Below are 16,752 nucleotides of genomic sequence, written 5' to 3' on the forward strand. Positions count from 1 at the left end.
AAATATTATTCTGTGTGAATGTCTGCCCCCACCAGCTGGGGTTAGGGGAAAACATCAAGTAAATAACAAGTACTTTCTAAGGTCCTAGCAATTTTGGATTGTGAAGAACTATATGGTAAGGTAAAACAATATATATTTCTTCAGCTTCTTTCTCTACTGGTTCTTTAACAGGTATTTTACACCCAACAAACAAACAAACAAAAAAATAAGATAAATATATATATATTTTTTTGCAGTTTTACATTCACTATTAATGATAATTAATATGCCCCCCCCAAAAAAAAATAAATAAATAAATATGAAAACCCAACTCAAAGGAAAATATTCATATAAACTTTTTATGTATTCAATTACACATTAACTAAACAGAAAACCATGAACTACTTTGAGTCAATAAACTGACAGGCATTCCCTCCTCAATAAATAAAACTAATAAAAATGTAACCATTTTGACAACAGTATGTAATTATATAATTTACATTTATGCTTAGTAAATATACTTTCACAACCTTTTAGTTAAGCACAGGGATTAGAAAACAAAATACATATACACTTGTGTATCCTGCCATGCATATTAAATTACTCTGGTAAATTTTGCTTTAAATAAAATGCATATATGCTTTTTTTTTTTCAACAGAACATATGTTTTTCATGCCTGCATCAAGGGACAGCTCATGGTACTGGCTGTTGGGCTGCATACCCGGTTAGGGGTCGCCACAGTGGAACTCCGGTCCGCTAATGATTGGCAGTAGAGTTTTACTTACTGGCTTGCCGGGCCTAATGCACAACCTTCAAAGAAGGAACGGCCATTCACGCATGTCGCTACACAGAAGACACTCTAACTGAGAATCGAACAGGCAACGTCTAACTGAGAGGCGACAACGCTACCGGAGTACAACCACCGCAGCTAACTCATATTTTTAAATTAAAAATAGTAGACTTTTTGTTGTGTTCTGGGTCCTAGAAACTCCACATATGCAGAGTTCTGAAATCCAAAACAAAAAAAAAATATTCTGCTTCTTACAATTACTGGGCTGTTTTAGGCTTCCTGATCATCAATCAGGTTTGATGAGCAGCATTCAGCAGTGACAGAAGTGTCTCTCAGTGAGTGAATCACCAGACTGCTGCATGATGCAGTGAGGCGGCAGGCTTTCATATTGGCTCAGGCTGCATCAAGTGACTAAGGCAGTCTAAGCCAAGAAGAAGGAAGTTGTTAATTTGAAAGAAGCATGACTGTGGGAAAAAATTTTGTTTAATTTATTTTAAAGTATTCTTTTTTCGAGCACAATGTATGCTACTGCCAGGATGTGGAAAAAAGATAAGTACTTAGTGTGTGTGTGTGTGTGTATATATATATATATATATATATATATATATATATATATACATGTATGCATACATGGACAAACTACTGAAGGGATTGTTGGGGGACACGGACAAAGTACTGAAAGGGTCACTAAGGGAAATGTTTCATTTTTATGTCATTGAAGTGCTTGTACATACAATGGATATAAAAAGTGTACACACCCCTGTTAAAATGCCAGGTTTCTGTGATATAAAAAATGAGACCACAATAAATCATTTCAAAACTTCTCCCACCTTTAATGTGACCTATAACCTGTACCGTTCAATTGAAAAACAAACAAATCTGTTAGGGGAAAAAATATAAAAAATAAAAAACGTACAATAAGCTGGTTGCATAAGTGTGCACACCCATAAACTAATACTTTGTTGAAGCACCTTTTTTATTAATTAATTACAGCATTCAGTCTTCTTGGGTAGCAGTCTATCAGCATGGTACACCTTGACTTGGCAATATTTGTTCACTCTTCCTTGCAAAAGCGCTCCAAATCTTTCAGATTGCACAGGCATCTCTTGTGCACAGCAGTCTTTGGGTCACCCCACAGATTTTCTATTGGATTTAGGTCTGGGCTCTGGCTGGGCCATTCCAGAACTTTAATTTCCTTCTGGTGAATCCATTCTTTTGTTGATTTGGATGTATGCTTAGGTTATTGTCGTGTTGAAAGGTGAAATTTCTCTTCATCTTTCTAGCAGATGCCTGAAGGTTTTGGGCCAAAAGTGACTGGTATTTGGAACTGTTCATAATTCCCTCCACCTTAACGAAAGTCCCAGTTCCAGCTGAAAAAAGCAACCCCAAAGCATGATACTGCCACCACCATGCTTCACTATGGGAATGGTGTTCTTTTGGTGATGCGAAGTGTTGTTTTTGCTCCAAACGTTCCTTTTGGAATTGTGGCCAAAAAGTTCAACCTTGGTCTCATCAGACCGTAACACATTTTCCCACATGTTTATGGGAGACGATGTATTGTTTTGCAAATTTTAGCCAGGCATGGATGTTTTTCTGTGTAAGAAAAGGCTTCTGTCTTGCAACCCTACCCCATAGCCCAGACATATGGTGAATACGGAAGATTGCTGTCATGTGTAGTACACAACCAGTACTTGCCAGAAATTCCTGCAGCTCCTTCAGTGCTGTTGTAGGTCTCTTGGCAGCCTACCTGACCAGTTTTCATCTTGACTTTTCATCAATTTTGGAGGGACGCCCAGTTCTTTGCAACATCACTGTTGTCCTATATTTTCTCCACTTTTCTGATGACTGTCTTTACTGCGTTCCAAGATTTATCTAATGCTGTGGACATTTTTTTGTACCCTTCTCCTGACTGACACCGTTCAACAATGAGATCCCTTTGATGCTTTGTAAGGTCTCTATGAACCATGGCTTTTGCTGTAGCAGGCAACTGAGTAAATGTCGGGAAAATCCTACTAGGACAGCTGAAATTTATTTGGGGTTAATCGGAGTATCTTTAATTGATAGCAGGTGTGTACCCAAGAAGACTGAAAGGTGTAATTAAATCAAAAGGTGCTTCAGCAAAGTATTAGTTTAAGGGTATGCACACTTATGCAACCAGCTTATTGTACGTTTTTTTATTTTTCCCCCAAACAGATTTGTTTTTTTTCAGTTGAAATGTACAGGTTATAGGTCACATTAAAGGTGACAACAGTTTTGAAATGATTTATTGTGATCTCATTTTTGTTACATCACAAAAAAATGGCATTTTAATAGGGGTGAGTACACTTTTTAGATCCATTGTATATGGACAAACTACTGAACAGGTTGTTGGGAGGAATGTTTCAATTACGTGCTTGAGCATACATGGATAAACTAGTGAAGGGGTCGTTGGGGAAATGTTTCATTTAAGTGCTTGTCCATAAATGGTTAAACTACTGAAAGGATCAATGTGGAAATAGTTGATGTTCGTGTGTGTGTGTGTGTGTGTGTGTGTGTGTGGTGCGGGGGGTTAAATTACTTTGTCCTTGCTATTTTTATTGTTATTACATTCTGATATCTGGGGTTTATTCAGTCAATAATGTTGTCTTTAAATGGATGCAGAGGTTGCCTGTAGATAAAAGTGGATGACACTGTCATTTGTTTAAAATACGCATTTATTATTCTGGCTCTGCAGAAGTACTGTGCCTATTTTTTTCACTTTCTGTAACAGTCAAGTATAAGCATTTCACTCTGTAAGAAACTATCTGATTGTCTAGGCAGAATGTGTGTGATAGCAACTGATCATTGGCAGAGTGTTGCACTGAGTAGTGTTGCCATGCAGCTCTAGGTTCTCCTTTCAGTTTTTGACTGTTCATTCCTTCTATGAACAGTCATTTTCTCTTTGTGGATTTTATCCAAGTACTTTGGTTTCTTCCAGATACTCAGCACTATTTACATTTCATCCCTGTCTAACACCATAGTGGTACAGAGAACATAACTTGTCTTTTTGGAGGGGCAGAAAGACTGATATCAGTCTGTGTCAGTGTCCAATATGCAAAGCCATGGAATTAATTATAATGGAAATGATCAACAAGGGCAGGTCTTGGCTACTCAACCTGGAAGACTTCTTTGAGAGGGTCGCCAAGGCTTTCAATGAGGGAAAAATGCCTACCTTGACCTAGCCATGACATTCGATACCATATCCCACATAGGTATTGTTGACAAATTCTCAGAACTAGACATAAATCCCCTACATAATTCACTGGATTGCTGGCTAGCTGGCTCATAGATAGAAGCCAAGATGTCAGGATTAGTGAGAACACTTCCACCAGGAGACCAGTCATCAGTGGAGTACCCCATGGCTCTGTGCTGGACCCGCTCCTGTTTGGCATCGACATCTCAGAAGTAAAGGTTAATATCGAAGGAGTCTAGCTCATCAAGTTCGCAGATGACTATAAACTGGGAGCTATCATAGAGTCCCCTCACAACACAAACATCCAACAAGAGTTTTTTTGACACAAACACAAACGGTGCCAAAGCCACGGATTAAAACTCAACACATAGAAATGCATTATAGAGCCCTATGGGAAGTCATCCACCCAAGTCAGTTACTCCACTGATAAAACAGCCCTAAGAGATGACCCAATAGTTAGGGATTTGGGAACATATGTTGACAGCAATTTGCCGTTCAACCAACATGTAACCAAGATAGTAGGAAAATAATTTTATGTCATCCAACTCGTAAGCAAAAGTATGGCATCTAGATCCAAGGAAGTTATAATACCACTCTATTCAGTCATTACCAGACCGATCACTGAATACAATGACCCCTTTGGCATGTACCTAGCCAGTCATTTGCAACAGCTGGAAGGTCCTCAAAGTTTTTTTCCCACTAGGAGATTCCTACAAACCTCACCTTAAGGCCCTATCTCTTTACTCAGTCTCCTACATTTTATGAGAGGTGATCTATGCCTGGCATATAAGGCATCTTTAAATCCAGCTCTGATGGACCTCTTGCACATCCTTAAAACAAACTGCATTAGGAACACTATATCCAAGGACATGAACTTTGCCTGCAACATAAATAAAACATACCGGAGAAACCAATATGTGTCTCAAAGAATTCCCCCGCACTATGGAACAAGCGCCCATTCCACATGAAGCGGAGTTCATCCCTGACCCTTTTCAAGCAAAACCTTTATTGTTGGATGGGAAACCCTAAATTCACCAGTGGTCTGACCCCCATGTCTTTGTTGGACAGAGGCCGACAGTAAGTTAACTAATCCTAAACTAACAGACCTCACCACATAACCTTGGCTACCTCCTTACTAACATACGCTCACCATATAGGTGTCCAGTGTACTCAAGGACAAAACTGTGTTGGGTTGAGACCCTGGTGGTAGACAGCAAAGTAGAAACCTATGATTCTATAAAGTAGGCACTATTCCCAGAAAGACTGAATATATTTCTTTATTCATGATTTTTTGCTCAGGTCAAGTCAAAAGATAGTTAAAAACAATCTAAGATGTGCCTCAGTGCATCTACAAATTTATAACTTTGGGGTCCTAGCAGACCACCATCTTAATTTAGAAATTTCCTCCAACCTCAAACTACAATGGAATCTTGATCAGTTACAGTGTTAAATGCGTGTGGGAGGAGGGATAAAAAGTATCACGAAGCATGAAAAAGCAAGAAAGCAATCTGTCTGTACAGTGTGGAGCAAGTATGGGGGAAACAAAGGAGGGCACTGGGGGAGTACAGGGGAGACTAGTGGTTAATAGGGAGACCCATGGAATGGTGGTTATGTTTAGACATCTAAGGTGTATATAGTCAGTAAAGTGGCTATAACAACTGGGTTTGTATTGAAGCAGAATATGAATGACATCTGTTTGATCATACTTAATGATTATTGACCTGCTGTAACACAGACCCCACCCCACTGTATTAGCCGCCACCTTGCTTTTTTTTCTCAAATATTTTATTAAAGTTTAACAGATACACTACAACATTTAGTATATATATATATATATATATATATATATATATATATATATATATATACACACACACACACACAGACATTATCTAATTAAAGAAACTTGTGAAAAAATAACAAAACATAACAAAAAACAACTATTTTCAGTGGTGCCTACTATACAGCAAAAATTCTAAATATTCAAGAATTAGCATTTATTACTTAAGTATTACTGACTGTTTATTTAGCAGTTCTTTACATTTCATCCAAATGTTGTAAGAAGTGGTTGTTCTTGTCTTGATTGTAAGAAGTTCTAAATGATAAAGGTGGTTGCAATGCTTATAAATTATTTCAAGGTTTGAGTTCATTCATTTTTTCCAGTTCTTTGTGATTACTTTTCTTACTACTGTTAAAATGCTCTATAGAAGTGAGCAGTTTATTTTTTGACAGAAGCAGGTATTGGTGTGTTAAATAAAATTAGTGATGTAGTTAAAGTAAAATTGATCATTAACTAAAGCCTGTAAAAATTGTTAATATTATACTAGAATGGCTTAAGAACATTACAATCAAAAAACATATGTTGCCAATTAGCTTTAATATTTAACTTACACAGGATCATAGGAAGTTATTAGGCTATGGCCCCTGAGGCCCTTACAAGCCTAGCCAAGAATTTAGTCCATGTTCCAGCAAGTCAGCACCCTATGCCACTGTCCAACAGGAACACAGGTGGAATCCCAGGGATGTATTTTCTATTCCCTATCCAGTTATCCAGGTTGTACTTAAAAAGGGTTAATGAGGTACTCTGCTTGATGTGGAGTGGGAGTCTGTTCCACAAGCGGGAGTCTCTGGGGCACAAATCTGTTCCGCCAAGTCCTATTCATGTCACAGACCAGGTTGAGGTCACCCGTGCAGGTTACTCAAGTGGAACTTGACTTGCAGATATGTAGCAGTCCTATCAGGGCGGGGTATGAGATTGTTTTACATGACACACACAGGTCACCTCTGAGGAGTCTGTAGGAGACTGAGTAGAGGGACAAGGGACAGGGCCTTTAGCCTACCTGTGTAGCGCAGATGTTCGAGGGCCTGGATTCTCCTAGTGGGGAACCTCTGTGGTCTCTCCAGCTGCTGCATGTGCTTTGTGAGGTACATGACAAAAGGGGCATTGTACTCAATAATGGGTATTATAAGGGAAAAATAAAGGGATGTTATGACCATCCTGTCCCTGGAAGAGATAACCTTACTAATGAGGAGGGCCATGTAGAAAGCTTTCTATACAATGGAGGCAATATGTGGTCAAAAGTTAGCTTGCTATGAACTTGGGTGCCCAAGTCCCTCACAACTGATTGCTTGCTTAGGACCTTATTATCAATGTGATAACTTGTGGAGATGTCACACTCCCCAAAGGGAATGATGATGATGCATTTTTTGGCATTCATTTTGAGGGCGTTCCTGGCACCAGTCATTTGCTTGGGAAAGACCTTCTTGGAGGATGTCCACATCACTAGGGAAATTGATGATAGCACTCAGCTTGCTTTGCTACCCATCTGGTAACATATGGATTGATGCCTAGTTTGAGTGAGTTTATCTATTATACCTGAGTGTGGAATAGTATCGAAGGCTTTGGCCAGGTCAAGGTAGGAGGTGTGCACCGTCTTCCCCTCTTCCATGGCCTTGGTGACTGTCTGAAAGAAGTTGACCAAATTTAATAGGCATGGCCACCCCTTGATGAAACCAAACTGTGTGGGATCGAGTGTGTTGCCAATGTCCTTGTTAATGAGACCATAACAATACGCTCTGTGGCATTGCGGAGCAAGCTAGTTAGGCTTACCCCTCCAACATCCTACTTTTTTATACATAATTTAACTCTTTATGGAATAATGAAAGTTATATGCATATATTTCCAAGAGAATAATGTCCATTATAATGAGGAAGTAGTCTGTCTTGAAGATAACTTTATTTTTATCATCTTCACTTACATATTGTTTACGAGTTTGAAATAATCCCAATAGCTTTCATTGTAATATTTTACTGTATCACCCCTTAATTTGAAGTTACCAGCCACCACATTATGAACCTGCATCTGTAGTAATGTACAGACTATTGTAACACAGAAATATTAGTCCCTGTGGTTAATCATGTTTTAAATTTAAACCAATGATGCAGAATGCTTACACGGTATAATGATCCACAAACACACTGTTATATAACCAAATTACATACATAACATTCACAAAGTTATCAAAATAAATCGGAGAAAAAAATGCATTTACATTTCACCCAGATGGTCCATGCCCATTACGTAGACTTTTATGATCAAACATACGCGTTACACGTACCAAACGAGTTTTATATTTGAACCAATAGTTTTACGTCTACAAATAACATAAATTAGCTCTTTAAATATATTTATACATCATTTTTTAATAAAATCATATATTTCGTCACTTGAAAACGCTATGTAAAAAACTACAATTTTCCCCACTGCTAGATAACTCATTGCGGAAATCCTCTTCATCTCCTCCCTTTCCTTCTCACGTGACATCGTTCGTGATGTCACTGACGTCCCGGCAGTCATGCAAACGTAGTTACAAGGTTTAGATTGGATTAGTGACTGAAAAATTACTGGATTAAAATGAGTTTAGCAATAGAACGATCTCCCCGGAAAAATGCGGGAAATCGCATGTCAAAACTGTTGGATGCTGAAGAGGAGGATGAGTTCTACAAAACTACTTACGGCGGTTTTAACGAGGTGAAGTTCAGCACACTTACTTGACTCGTTTAGTGTCAATTGTACCCAACGTCAAGACGCTTTAAAGTTTTTGTTGTTACGTATAGCCCTGTAGTGCGTAATTCAAATGTATTTTTCCCTTGTATTGTTGCACATAGATGGAGTGGTACCTCTTCCCCTTAAATTTCTATCATTCCTTTATATTTTCAGCACTGACTTTCCACATAGGTAAATGTAGTTTTTGTTATTTGGATTTCGTATGCACTTGCAACTGTATGCCTGCAAGGTTTTGTGTATAGCAAGCTGGCATTTGCTTCTTCTCACTCATCTGAGTAAACGTGTACATTGGGCATTCTTGTAACATTCAAAATTAGCAATTATTCTTTTTTTCCTGTATTTTGTAATAATATCAGCTATTATTAGACTTAAGGGTAGTACCATTTATCCCATCATCCGGTCACCCATTTAGATTGCTACAGTAGTGGTTGATTGTCATCTTCTTTACGCTCTTCGGGCAGCTGTTTGAATTCAACAATGTACTCGACTGCAGACTAGCAGTTTACACAAAAGTGACATGCAAATTTGCTTGTCTGTCACTCTTCGTGGATATCCCCGCCCATTTGGCGTGCCAGTCAATGACGGCACGCCCAAAACTGCGCAGAACTAATTGCGAGGTGCTACACTTGTAGATTACCCCAGACTCTAAAACCTAAATCTAAGTTTAGATTCTTAACCTGTCAGAATCTGATGTGGAATACATGAAGAAGAACTGTGAGGCTCTAGGTTCAGTAAGGGATTATCCCTGCCACTCTCATTCCACTGGGGGTGCAGGTGTCCTTCTAGTGGTTTTTCCTTCACTGATCTGACCCACTGTCACTGGATCTTAGCATTCCCTGGGGACTACTTGTGTCAGAGCCAAAGAAACAGGAGTCCTAGATTTAGACAGTTTCTTACTCTGTCAATTCTAGTAGTCAGATCTCAATGGTTCACACAGCAGAGAGGTGATGGGGCGGGGTCTGGGATTGACTCGGAGGCCCCCAGATCCTTCCTCCCGGCACTTATGTCCTGGACAGACTGGCTTTGATGTCTTTCAGATCTTCCTCCGTCATCTGAGGGTTCTGCAGTGCCATTTGGACACAGGAGAATAATACGCTGACAATACATAAAAAGTGTTTTGGTACAGATTTGTAAGAATAAGGGTGATGTGCAGAGCTGTAGTAATTACAGAGGGATAAAACTGATCAGTCACAGCATGAAATTATGGGAAAGGGTAGTGGAAGCTAGGTTAAGAAGAGAGGTGACGATTAGTGATCAGCAGTATGGTTTCATGCAAGGAAAGCGCATTACAGATGTGATGTTTGCTCTGAGAGTGTTGATGAAGAAGTACAGAGAACGTCAGAAGGAGTTGCATTGTGTCTTTCTGGATGTAGAGAAAGCATATGACAGGGTGCCTAGAGAAGAGTTGTGGTATTGTATGAGGAAGTCGGGAGTGGCAAAGAAGAATGTAAGAGTGGTACAGGATATGTACAAGGGTAGTGTGACAGCGGTGAGATCTGCAGTGGGAGTGACAGATGCGTTTAAGGTGGAGGTGGGATTACATCAAGGATCAGCTCTGAGCCCTTTCTTATTTGCACTGGTGATGGACAGGTTGACGGACGAGATCAGACAGGAGTCCCCGTGGACTATGATGTTTGCAGATGACATTGTGATCTATAGTGAGAGTAGGGAACAAGTTGAGGAGACCCTGGAGAGGTGGTGATATGCTCTAGAGAGGAGAGGAATGAAGGTCAGCTGGACTAAGACAGAATATGTGTGTGAATGAATGGGAGGATAGAGGAATGGTGAGGTTGCAGGGAGTAGAGTTGGCGAAGGTGGATGAGTTTAAATACTTGGGATCAACAGTTCAGAGTAATGGCGAGTGTGGAAGAGAGTTGAAGAAGAGAGTACAGGCAGGGTGGAGAAGAGTGTCAGGAGTGATTTGTGACAGACGAGTACCAGTAAGAGTGACAGGGAAGGTCTACAAAAGGGTAGTGAGACCAGCTATGTTATATGGGTTGGAGACAGTGGCATTGACAAAAAGGCAGGAGTCAGAGCTGGATGTGGCAGAGTTAAAGATGTTAAGATTTGCACTGGGTGTGATGAGGGTAGACAGGATAAGGAATAAGTATATTAGAGGGTCAGCCCAGGTTGGACAGTTTGGAGACAAAGCCAGAGAGGCAAGATTGCTTTGGTTTGGACATGTGCTGAGGAGGGATGCTGGGTATATTGGGAAAAGGATGCTAAGGATGAAGCTGCCAGGTAAGACGAAAAGAGGAAGGCCTAAGATGAGGTTTATGGATGTGGTTAGAGAGGACATGCAGGTGGTTGGCGTGACAGAGCAAGATGCAGAGGACCGGAAAAAATGGAAACTGGTGATCCGCTGTGGCGACCCCTAACCGGGAAAAGCCGAAAGAAGAAGACACTAAGCATACAAGATTAGTGAGAGAGACTGAAAGGTGAATATTTAATACTGCACACAGTGATTGAAACTACAGATTCATTTAAGACCAGAGTATGTGAGTAAACCCGGCTTTGAGTTTTTCTTATCATATCAACCAATTGGTTAATGACAATTATAGAACTGTAGGTTGTATAAAAAATATTTATAAAGTCTAGGAAATAAAAAATGATGAAGTAATTCGTTGTAAATTACTTTAAGCCCAAATATGAGTATGGAATAACAATATGCAAACCATATGAGAAAAAAAAAAGCATGAGTAAACTGGAAAGAGTACAGGGGAAATATACCAAGGTCATCCATGAAGGTCAAAAATGTAAGTTATTATGAAAGACCAAAATATCTGAACTTGTACACTTTCTTAAGTAGACATTTAAAAGAACAGCTTATTCAAGTATATCAAACATTTAGAGACAAGTACTTCTGGGAATGTTTGGGGTTATCAAAAAAGTAGCAGAGAATCAGACAACCTATGTAGAAGATTTTTTATGAATGAGAAGTGCACTGACTGGTTCTCAGAGAGTAGCCGATGCGTGGAGTAGACTATCAAATTACATTAAAACAAGCACTAGTTTAGATATGTTTAACAGCCTGGACACTTATGGAAACAACTTTGGTATACTGGCAGACTAGAAGGGCACTATTGTCCATGCTTGAAATATTTGCATGTACGTACGTGTGTAAAAGCTGAACAGAAGAACTATTTCAGGCACTCTACTGGAATGCTCTAACTTAGTTTATTTTTTAAAATGGTTTATTTTTGTTTTCATTTTTAATAAGGCGGAAGTGCTTCAGCCCACAAAAGAAAGTCACTCATTCGTACCCTTTCTAATGTGTGGACATCAAAAGTGTGACTGCCATCTGAAAGCAAAGATTCTTTAAAATCTTTTCCCCATAAAAATCAGTATGTTACTGGGAAATAAGAACAGAATAGCAACGTACTTTGAACAAATGCGAGACAAAGGCAGAAATGGAATGCAAATACTGCACTGTTTTATGTCTTTGAATGTTATCTTTAATACTCTTTCAGAGGAACTTGACAAAAGAAATATCAAAGTCTCTTCTCGGAGTCCTTAACTTTAGTGTCTTGCAAAATAGTGGATACACGGCTGGCTACCCTACAATCTCTTTCTAATACATCCATGTGCCTATTATCTAAAGGCGGCAGATGGCATGTTGAGAGCAGTGGGCACCAGCATTTCTATATGACAAACACTCCTGGATGTATCTTTGCGATTTTGCAGAGCATTTCAAGATGTCCTTCATCAATGTCCATTATGAAGAGTCACTTTTTGGACCAAAAAGGTAAGAAACTTTTTCCACAATTGAGCAGGATGGCAACAGCCTGTATGCCATTGGGATCCACTTTTCCACACCCCGAAAGGACTTTTTTTCTAGGAACCACAAGGGTGCAAGAAGCTTTGCTTCTGTAAATCACAGAGTTTTATGCCCTACACTTCTGGCGACAGGCCAACCAAAGGCAGAGGAGGGAACAACATGAATGTCAACCTCACAGCAGACATGTTCTGCAGAACCAAGGATTTTGAGGCCCTTTACTGACGAAGCCCTTCCAGCGCTCCTGATGGGTGGCCTGACTGCTACGTTCTGGAAATGGGGCACTTGTCTTGTACCCCACAGCCTGAGCAGCCATCAACCAAGACACAGGGGTGCAGAGTACATCATAGCATCTAAATAGCCTAGTTCTAGAAAAATTATGATAGAATCTCTTCAATAATAACTCAATTGTGTTCTCAACATGGATGTCAAAATTCACATTGCAAGCTTTGCTCTGCTCTCAGAGGAACTCCTTGACACATATCAAACATAATAGCTTGCACATCATTGACGAGACCCAATCATAATCCTTTATACCATGCTTTTCCTTTTCATCAATCTCACATAAAAAGCTTTTATATCACTGTTGTCTGTAGAAGTTCAAAAATAACATAAATCTAACATTTTGAATATTTTATCACTCAGAACTACTGTTAAAGCTTTCTAAATGGCCATGCTTTGGAAATGAATACAAATGTAACATACCTGACCTTACTAGTAATGCCTTTTATAACTGTTTTTCAGACTGCATTGTTAAAGAAATTCCATCTGCTTGTTACTGTACTGCCCTTGGGTTGTTGTTTGCCCTGCTTCTGTTCTAATATCCGTCTCCATTTTATTTAGGTGGGAACTACTGATCATTAGCTTTTGGCCTGAGGGTTTAACTTTAGAAAAGTCTTTCATCTGACTAGTATAAGAGAATTACATTTTGTAAGATTCTGCTCAGAGCTTCCTTGTGCCTGTGGCTACAAGATTTGGACTGCATCTAGAAATATAAAGCTGATACAAGTATATTTTGCAACTACTCTAACCATTTCAGTGACATTTAATAACTTTGTACTGCTTTTATTTGATTGATTTTTATCACCAGTTTTTAGCCTGCACTGTTAAAGAAACATCATCTGCTTGTTACTGGACTGCTCTTCGGTTGTTTGCCTTGTTTCTTTTCTGATATGTTTCCATTTTATTTTTCCCACCCACTCATACAACTGTTGTTGTATGCTTAAAACTTTGTGGCCAAGTTGCCCACCTCTACTATAAATTTGATATTGGACACTTCTCCCAGTCCTATCACATCCGTTCATTCTACTGAGTACAGTGAGATCATTTGGGAAGCCCCCCCTAGTTTCTTAACCTTGAATTATCTTCTGTTTCCTCCCTTACTACTTAAAAAATACATTTTACTCAGCTCCTTCTTCTACTGTATTTGTGCCTCTTCCTGTTTTATTTTGTTTGTTCTTAAAAAAAAGTGTTCAATTGCTTTTATTTTGCTGCATTTATTTCTGCTTGTCAGTAGCCTGATTACACTGTAACTGTTACTCTAAGTCTCTTAGTTTTGGTTTAAGGATTTATTTTCAAGCCATGTATTTTACATTAAGAAGGTTTGTGGTCTACACTCTTGTGGGAGGACAGGGTAGCCTCTGCCCTTCTGAACTTGAAGTGCTGGGTGAAGGCTTATTGTGCCTGTTGTTCTAAGTATCTTTGTCCCCGGTTTAAGCAAGTGGGTTCCAAACCAGTTATTTTACATTAGGAAGACTTGTGGTCTAAACTATTGTGGCAGGAGAGGGTAGCCTACACTCTTCTATCCTGGGAATTGCTGGTTGAAGGCTCGTGGTGTCTTGGTATTTTAAAAGCGTCTTAGTTCAGGTTTAAGCACTTGGGCTCCAAACCAGTTATTTTACACGAGGAAGGTTGAGGTCTGGACTCTTGTGGCAAGAGAGCACGACCTACACCCTCCCAAACTGTGAATTCCCGGTGAAGGCTTACTGTGCCTGTTACTCTGTGTCTTTATTCTGGTTTAAGCACTTGGTTTACAAACCACTTATTTATTGTAGGAAGATTTGTGATCTAAATTCTTGTAGCAGGCAACTATAGCCTACACCCTTACAAGCTGGAAATTGCTGGTTGAAGGTCTATTGTGTCAGTTATTCTGAAGTGTCTTAGCTCTGACTTAAGCACTAAGGCTCCAAAACCAGTTGTTTTACATCAGGATGATTTGTGGTCTAGACTGTTGTGGTGGGAGAGTGTGGCCTGCACCCTTATAAGCTGGGAATTGCTGCTGTGACTGTGATTTTATGTACTTTGAATTTCTAGTACTTCATTTTATAGCATAGGACGGATTAAGACTGTTTGATTAAAACTAGCTCTTCACTGAGATACTGAAAGATGTGAGGTATATGTTGCTTCCAACTAACTATAAGTGCCTGTTTTTGCTCTTGTTATTGCACTTTTAATTTGTATTTGCATTCTGTGGTCTGCTTGAATTGACTGAACTGTTTTTTTTTTTTTTGCCACATTTTACTGTATACTGTACTAGTTCAAATGTAGCGTAGCTCAGTTTCAGGCTTCCTGTTTCTAGGTCTGTTTTGTAACTTCTGAGCATCAAATTCAAGCCATCGTTGTTGGTGAAGGCCCTTCTGCATCCTTATGGGATGAGAGTGCTGTCTGGGTCCCATCTAATCAAGGGTGATTGGACTAGAGCTCTGAGAGAGCATCCTTATTGGTCAGTTTGAGTTAAAAGGGATCAGTCTTGGGACCTCTATTGTTTGGAATCTGCTTCTCCGAAATACAAGCAAAAACTAAAGAACTGTGGCTGACAATGTTTGCTGATGACTGCAAACTGGGAGCAGTCATAGACTGTCCAAATGATGTCAACATCTTACTATAGGGTCTTACATAAACAAATGATTTGTGCCAAAGTCATGGCCTTAAACTCAATGCAAAAAAATTGTATCATTATCCCTTTTGGTAAGAGCGATGTTCCTGCCAACTACCACATCAACAGCAACACCTTAAGTATACACTCAGTGGTGACAGACCTGAGCACGAATTGACAGCAATCTTGCCTTTGATCACCATGTCTCCACAGTGGTAAGAAAGGCATTCTATATCGCTCCTCTCATAAGAAAGGACATTCCCTACAAAAAAAAAAAAAAGTTATAACCTTCCTGTACTCTTCCCTCATCAGGCCAATAATTGAGTACAATGCCCTTTTTGGTATATACCTTTCCAAGTACCTGCAGCAAGTGGAGAGACTACAAAGGTTCCTCACAAGGAAAATACAAGGTCTTCAGCATCTGTCCTATGCAGATCGTCTGAAATCACTCTCATTTTATTCTGTTTCATACACACTACTCGGAGACTAACTCTGCCTTGCATATAAAGGCAATCTCTGATCCTGCTTTACTGGAAATGCTGCAAGTCAAATGGTACACTGCTTACTCGCTCTAAGATCTTATCCTTGTACGTGACATTAACAGGACCTGCTGGAGGGACAGATTTGTCTCCCATAGGTTACCACACCTTTGGAGCAGATTTCCACCTGATGCCAAACATGGCACCTCAGTCTCCCTCTTCAAATATAATCTGGTTGATTGGATGGGTAACTGTACATTCGCCCTGGGGATTCCACTTGTGGCCCTCTTGGACAGGGACAATAGATGCTGACTGTGGAAATTAGGATAGAATTTGGCTAGGACTGTAAAGGACCTAGGTCCATTCGTCTACTAACGTCCTATGATCCTTCCACAAACTATGTATATCCAACAAAACTTTAAGAATCAAATATGAACACAACATTATGACATTCACTATATACCGCTAGTTTAGCAGTGCCTTTAAACAACACTAAATCAGGACTGAACACGAACATAACATTCTGAAAGCTTTATCATGCAAAATTAACTTAGACACAACCTTTTGAACAGCATTAACTCAACAACTATAAAAATATTCATAGTATAACAGACGCACAATATTAATCCCAACCTACATACCAGACCCACTGTTGTAGACGAGCCTTCTTTATTTAACAGCACTAACTATTTTTAGGTTCAACCCAAAGACAAAAACAATACAAAGAAAAGGTAGAAAGTACTGTATGGGATACAATAACACAACTCTTTCCTTACTGAAGGAATAATTATTGAACTACATTCAGTTCAAAATTAGTTATGGGGAAAAAAATTGCAGAGGAGAACAAACGGAACAGATTACAGTGGTTCAGTCATGTGAAGAAGATAAAACAACAGTTTCCTGAAGATGATTTAGGACAGACAAGAAGAAGGAAAGAGGAAATGAGAACATCTAGCAAAGACATGAGTGGACTGTGTGAGAGAAGACCTGTAATAGTCAGGTGCTACTGACAAAGATAAGGCAGTGGCACTGAAACAAGAGTGGTAACAACTGATGGTGCAGCACCCAGACTCCAT

At 39.4% G+C, this 16,752-nt stretch overlaps 1 protein-coding gene across 1 annotated transcript in view; it reads left to right on the top strand.

Annotated features, from left to right (window-relative positions):
- The first annotated feature begins 8,304 nt into the window (after window positions 1–8,304).
- The window catches only part of VPS72 (vacuolar protein sorting 72 homolog), a 512,443-nt gene continuing 503,995 nt past the window's right edge, over window positions 8,305–16,752 (top strand). Inside the window, exon 1 of the mRNA XM_044080520.1 lies at window positions 8,305–8,511. Within this exon, the coding sequence (XP_043936455.1) occupies window positions 8,395–8,511 (117 nt within the window). The 5' untranslated portion in view covers window positions 8,305–8,394. The remainder of the gene's footprint in view (window positions 8,512–16,752) is intronic.

Source organism: Protopterus annectens, chromosome 8.part0, assembly GCF_019279795.1.
Source record: "Protopterus annectens isolate FY-2018-M chromosome 8.part0, PAN1.0, whole genome shotgun sequence".
Taxonomy (NCBI): domain Eukaryota; kingdom Metazoa; phylum Chordata; order Ceratodontiformes; family Protopteridae; genus Protopterus; species Protopterus annectens.